The sequence below is a fragment of the Idiotropiscis lumnitzeri genome, chromosome 21 (genome assembly GCF_059441095.1).
Source record: "Idiotropiscis lumnitzeri isolate Australia: NSW breed Sydney's pygmy pipehorse chromosome 21, RoL_Ilum_1.0, whole genome shotgun sequence".
In the NCBI taxonomy this organism is placed as follows: domain Eukaryota; kingdom Metazoa; phylum Chordata; class Actinopteri; order Syngnathiformes; family Syngnathidae; genus Idiotropiscis; species Idiotropiscis lumnitzeri.
Window position 1 is genome coordinate 6757988 of NC_142411.1, and position 6511 is coordinate 6764498.

Genomic DNA, 6511 nt, shown 5'->3' on the forward strand with positions numbered 1-6511 from the left:
AAGCGTGTATCAGCTCAATTCCGATTCCTGCTTTTGGAACTTGCCGATCACTTCGACTGATATGCATTTGTGTGCATTTGCTCCTGCACGAGAATTACACACACAGAAAAAAAATGTTGCACCCTCTGAAATTGGGTGAAGGAAAACACACCCAGGAAGCATTCATCACTGAAGAAGAAAAAAAAAGAAAAAGGAAGGAAAATGTGTAAGAAGGCAGCAACCACATCTCCACACTAACTTCTCTGGGGTCTGCTGAGCTAGAAGGTAAGCACTTGTCCCATTTTTACATTTTTTTAAATACTTTTTAATGGCAACGATTCCACATTGGAGCGAGTGTCTCATCAGTGACTGTTCATGGCTTCACAAAGCAATTTTTCCTGGCATCGTTGTGGCTGTCAAGCGAAGTTATGTGGACTTTCTTCTTCCATGTGTCATGACATTAAAATTCTGGAAAGGACTGTGCCACTTGCCTTTTAGAATTCCTTTGCTCAATTTCATTGAAAATGACACGTCATCGATTTTGTGCAACCAAGCCAGAGACGACAACCGTGAGAGTTGACTTTCATTGGGCTGCGGTGCTCATTGTGGCTTCTTTTTAGACTGACAGGGGGTGCTTGCAGGAAACTCAGCTGATGGTTCGGAAATACGTCAGCCACCTCATTCTCAAACATGTATTTTCGTCTACAGTCATTTTTACCCACACTGCTGCAGTGAGCTGCTCGGACGACCAGACAATTATTCAGAAATGAGACCACATATTAGTCACCCATTAGCATGTAGCGTTTGTGTTAATGTGAGAATTTAGTTTAGAATGTAGTTTAATATAAAATAATTCCAATTGAATGGATTTCGAACCCATTCCTCCCCAAAGAAGATAATGTAAATTTTATTGGTTTATTATCAAACCAAAATGTGGTCATTTTAAATAGTACAGGGAACAATTTTAGTCACAATTTCAAAAACTTTATTGCGCCAAGGCACTCATTTTATATTAGAAAATTCTCAAGTCACAACACCAAACACATGTCCCTGGCATAGATAAATGAAGAAAGTTCTAATTTTCCCAAGTAAATTGCCAAAAGTGTAAAAAGAAGTCAAGCTATCGACAAAACACATGCTTATGATCATCGCTGACCAGTATAGCAGCTTGCTTTTCTTTCTTATATTCGAATATTTACTGATCATAATTGTCATTTTTGTTACATTTGCATTTCAACACCAAAGTGCACAGCCCAGCCTTTTATCCGGCTCCTTCATTTCAAAACCTCCCGTTGCATTACAGAGGTGTGCTCAGATGAGTAAGCAACCACCTCACTCCCGTATCATGACGCTACAGACAAAAGTAGAGCTGGTTTTTCAGTGAGACTGAGCGTACAAAAGACCCAACTCCGAAGAGATTAATAATGCAACAGTTGGCATTTGCTTTGGTCTGCAGACGTGTTCTCGCTGCCAGGTCAGGTTCAATAGACGTCAAAGTGATTTGATGATGAGTCAAAACCCTTCATCTGCACCACCGAAGAAAGACTTGCGGGTTTCTTGCTGCCCTCGAGGAATATAAATAATCTAATAAAAAGATGATGCAGTTTTATCGTAAACAGAGTCAGGAAGTCTATCTGGTTCTGACGTGGAGAGCAGTAAAGATCTCCGACAGGAGATAACCATTTACATGCGCGCTCGTTGCATCTTTCAGCTCCAGATGACGACGAGCTTTAAGAGGCGTTCAGGGTCCAGTGCAGAGCAAGGAAATTGGCACATCTTCACGAGGACCAGCGAGGGGGCCAAATGACTGGCGGCTGTCATTCCAAGATGGATTTGAGTTTACTTCAAGCTCTGGAGAGGGAGAGGATCTTGGAAGTCCTTCGGAGAGACAAGCTATTGCGTACAGTGGAAGAAGACAGGATCAGGTGTGTGATTTTATCGCTGGGAAACATTTTTCCCCGGCATTGTATTGTTGGAAATTGTTGCTGAGTTTCAATTTAAAAATGGCTGTCTTAAGTTTCATTTGACAGAAACAAATAAAAACAAATAGCTGGCGGTGAAACTCTAGTTTCATGTTTGCCTCCGAAGGAGAATGAAACTCCAGCTCCAAGAGCTTCGAAGGAAAGGCGCAAAGAGTAACTCCAAGGAGTACGGCGAGCGGACGTGCGCGCGCTGCCAACGGCGGCTGGGAAAGTTCTGCAACACCGGCGCCATCTGCCGCGGGTGCAGTCACCGAATCTGCAGCAACTGCCGCGTGGGCGTGAGAGAAGTAGCGTGGAGGTGCACGGTCTGCTACGCTTACAGGTACACAAGTCATTTAAGTCAGAATGAGTCATCAGATGACCTTTCGTCCAAATTAGTAACATTTCACTTCAACTAGCAGTGGTTTCATTTTAATTACTTTGACCGTTAATAAAATGTTCCAACAATGGAACTACAAACTTGTTTGCTTCGTTGTTCTCTCTTCCCAGAGAAGTCAAGATTCATTCCGGTGACTGGTTTTTAGAGGAAAAGACAAAGAAATTCCCGGCTATGAGAGGTTCGTTTAAGCGAATGGACAGAATATCCAACGGAACGGATGCATTCTGCTTCCAATTGATTGTCTTTGTTTGTATCACAGACAAATACGAGACCGTTGGGGAGAAACTGTTGCAGACCTACAATGTGATGAGGTATCTTTCACTCACTGTGTGCATCCATTTTCAAATTCAGATTTATTTATTTATTTATTTAGTTACATAGCAGTTGTGCCCCCAACTCCACCAGCCTCCACAGGATTCGACTTTGTGAGCAGATCAGGGGTAAAATGCATCCTTAATTCGTTCAGCTTGAATGCAAATTATACAAACGGACATCCATAACTTTGTGTGTGTGTGTCATCAGAATTCCAACGGGGCCAGCGTTCTACCCAAATCAGTAGATCATCTGTTTTCATTCTCCAATAATATGAGAAGTAAGTCATGAATAAAAGGTCCGCAGAATTCAACATAATTAATCGCAAATCAGAATTGACCGCAACGGCAGAGTCAACATTTTTTTTGTGTGTGACACTTCCTCACGATACTCAGCAGCTAAACTCGAAGGAAATTTGTCTCTGTATCGAGGGCAAAATTGCATCAGTTGTGACAGCAATGGCATTGCGCAAATTCCTGTGACACCACCGAGCAGCACTGATGTGTGATGTTCTTGTTGTTTGTAGGGATGTCTTTGTCTCAAAACGATGTGACGGCAAACCTGTTGAACGTCCACCGCGGCCAACATTTGTACAGCACCCAGAAGAGCCTCTCTGACACCGACATCAGCAAATCTGTCAAAGTAACAAACTACTTCAAAGCAACACAATGTAAAAAGTTCAAATACAATCATGGTTGACACAACTGACTTAATCAACTCCTTAATACCACCGCTACAACATCATGATTTAAAAAAAAAAAAAATGCTCCTGCATAAAAATCCAACTGTACACCAACTGTGACACGTAGGTCCTTTGCAACAGTTTGGAATTAATATTGATTTAATAACGTGCCAAAATACATTTAAAACTTGACATAAATACATCCTCCTCATCAGAAATTCTGATTATTAAATTTACTGACAACATATCTGTGTTTGACACGCCAGAGTAATTATAAAATAAAACATTAACGTATTTATTTATTTTTTTCAAGTTTGGCGGGCCAGATTACAACGTTTAACGGGCCGCATGTGGCCCCCATGCCGTAGTTTACCCACGCCTAGTTAAATTGCTGATATTCCGTGGTTAAAATGACATGAAGGAGATCGCTTAAGAAAAGATGACATGGCAGCACACAAAGGCTGAAATCTCATTGGACTGTTGAGAGTAAACGACTCTTCCCCACTAACACTTCACAAATGTCCCAATCAGCTCTACCAGGGCCCAAGTCTTCCCGACCTGTTCAAGAAACGAAAAGACAGCAACCAGGAAACAGAAGAAGAAACCTCCAATAGTTCGGAAAACTATGACGGGAAGCGAGTGCGTACACGCTAGCACAACATGCTAGCTTAGCATGAACAACATTTCATCATCTTCCTTATCTAGAATCGTCAAAAAAAAAAATTTCGCCCTCAGGGTAGCTTCAGCAGCTTCAGCACAGAGTGCAGCCTGCTCGATGACGTCAGTGCCGGCGGCGACTTGGAGCTGGCGCTGGTCTACAACGCCAACACGTCCTGTCTGGAGATCACGGTGGGAGCGTGTCGGAACCTCCCACACGGCGACACCAGGAAGAAGAAGTGTAACCCGTAAGCATGCATCAGGATGCTTCTACTGTCAATTTTGGCGCATGAATCCAAATAAATGTCCACGCGCAGGTACGTCAAACTCTACGTGATGCCACACAAGAGCGAAAAACGCAAAACAACAGTCAAGAGAAATACCATCCATCCAGTTTTTAATGAGCTTTTTCAAGTAAGACATTTTAAAGCTGCATGATTTTGTCCCTCCTTTGAAAGCGATCTTATTATTGGAACTGTTCCTATTTTAGTTTCATTCTGAGGCTTTTTCCATCTCTCAGTATTAGAACTTCATTCTCATAAGATTGCCATTTTTTGTGGTAACATATTTTAACGAATTGGGTTATCTGTTTCTCTGAGTTGTGTTGTGTCCGATTTATTTGAATGCATCGCGCAACTCACTGGAAGGGAGGTGAGAGGGCGAGCGTTAGCGCGAGAGAGAGCGAGCGAGACAGAGAGAGAGTGAGAGAGAGAGAGAGAGAGCGAGAGCGAGTTGCCCGGTGTTTGATCGGTTACGGCCAACAGAGCCGTTTTTGTAAGAATAAAAAGTCGAGAACGTGGTTTTTAAAGACGCTACAATATCATTACTTTTTGGGGGGTTATAAACCCATGCTGCTTTGTAATTGTCAGTGTCTACTTGCAGTGGGCTGGACTAACCTCATATGGCTTTGATCAGTATCACATAGAGCGCCACCTGCTGACTGGAAAGAGACTGGAGGCCTCCGCGTGGCATTCAGGATCCATGCACAGGAAAGTTTTTCTGGGCGAGGTCCTCATCCCGCTGGATGCTTTTCAATTTGAAGACAAAGACTTGCAGCGCTTCAACTGGTACCCGCTGTGTCCGCGGGTAAAAGCACATATTTAGTTAGTCAGTAATGCATTACTATAATCATTGAAATGGAAAAATATTTTTTTAAAAATAATAAAAGGGGATACCTTGCTCAGTCCAAGGCGGCTTGTGTTTCTCCCCAGATGAGTAAATGTCCGGAGGGAGACGCCGTGGTGCTGAATGGAGGAGACCTGCTGTCCAAATTTCAGTCCGGTTTCAACAGTCAGTGAATAACTGCATCGCCATGACTGCTTTTACGCTTGTAAATAACATGAATTGTTTATTGTGCCCGGCGATTGGCTGGTGAGTATGGATTAGTGCAGACGTGGGCAAACTACGGCCCGGGGGCCATATGCGGCCCGTTAAACGTTTTAATCCGGCCCGCCAATCTTGAAAAAAATTAAATGAAAAAAACCTTGTTAATGTTTTATTTTCTAAATACTGTGATTTTTTTTCAAAGAGATATATATTGTTGTAATACTTTTGTTCACTTTCATATAAAATTAAATGTATTTATTTTCTCAGATGAGGTAAGGTGACCAAAACACTGCACCCATCTGCTCCTGGTTCGGCCCCTCTGTCAAATTTTAGAAGCCATTGTGGCCCGCCAATCAAAAAGTTTGCCCACCCCTGGATAATGCTACAGGATGTGAATGAATTAAATATTAAAATAAAAATGTTCAAAATAATATCTTGTAAATTAAGGGAAAAGGGGGAAGTGCTTCAAAGTGCAATTCCACTCCACTGTGCTCATGGGTGTTTCTTCTCTTGTGCATGCCAGTGGTTGCTGGCCTGCAGGGTGTGTTATGTATTTTCTAGTGTGTGTGTGTGTTATAAATGTGCTAGGATGAGTGTTAAATAGGAAACAGGGTGTGTTTATACGCCTATTTGTGTGTTTAGGTGTCTGACTGACTGTGAACAAATATTTTACATTATTATTAATACACATGTACTTTTACCTGGAAGTTCAATCACATCATATAAGATGGTAAAAATATATTTGTGCTATGACAATTTTCAATTTTATGTTGTCTTCTTACATTTGGATAATAAATGTAAAAAAACGCGTCGAGCATTGCGGTGACTTCTGCGGATGCTTTTTAAATTTTTTTCCAGTAGCAGTCATTGATTGCGCAGGTGCTCGAGTATGCCACACAAAGAGGCCTTTCTCTCTGAGCGTGTGAAGCACGTTCAATCTCCGGTTTCGACAAAGAACACAAAACATATTCTTGGAGGAGTGGTGATGTCATTCACGTTCAATCACAATTCCGCAGCAACTTGAGTGACACGTACTCGACACCGAAAATAAATGAAATAACCTTACGCTGAATTAGTTTGAAAATCTGGGATGCTTATATGAAGAAATGTTTGTGAAATGTTTGTGCAAAAAAAGACGTATATACCCGTCAATGGGAGTGAATGAGTTAATGTTTAAAAAAAAAAAAAACACTA

At 41.8% G+C, this 6511-nt stretch overlaps 1 protein-coding gene and 1 long non-coding RNA gene across 2 annotated transcripts; one reads left to right on the plus strand and one right to left on the minus strand.

Moving 5' to 3' along the window:
- The first annotated feature begins 119 nt into the window (after positions 1-119).
- On the plus strand, positions 120-6136 carry sytl3 (synaptotagmin-like 3). Its single transcript, XM_088285478.1, has 13 exons — positions 120-264; positions 1691-1904; positions 2068-2283; positions 2451-2518; positions 2600-2651; positions 2714-2780; positions 2863-2932; positions 3179-3294; positions 3866-3973; positions 4070-4239; positions 4309-4405; positions 4907-5077; positions 5203-6136. The coding sequence occupies exons 2-13, from the start codon at positions 1783-1785 to the stop codon at positions 5287-5289; spliced, it is 1344 nt and encodes a 447-aa protein (XP_088141604.1). The 5' UTR covers positions 120-264; positions 1691-1782; the 3' UTR covers positions 5290-6136.
- Positions 2675-4076, minus strand: LOC148316743 (uncharacterized). The gene is made up of 2 exons (XR_015840103.1): positions 3893-4076; positions 2675-3286 (listed from the first exon to the last, which is right to left on the minus strand). It is a non-coding gene; the product is annotated as an uncharacterized LOC148316743 (long non-coding RNA).
- Positions 6137-6511: the final 375 nt, after the last annotated feature.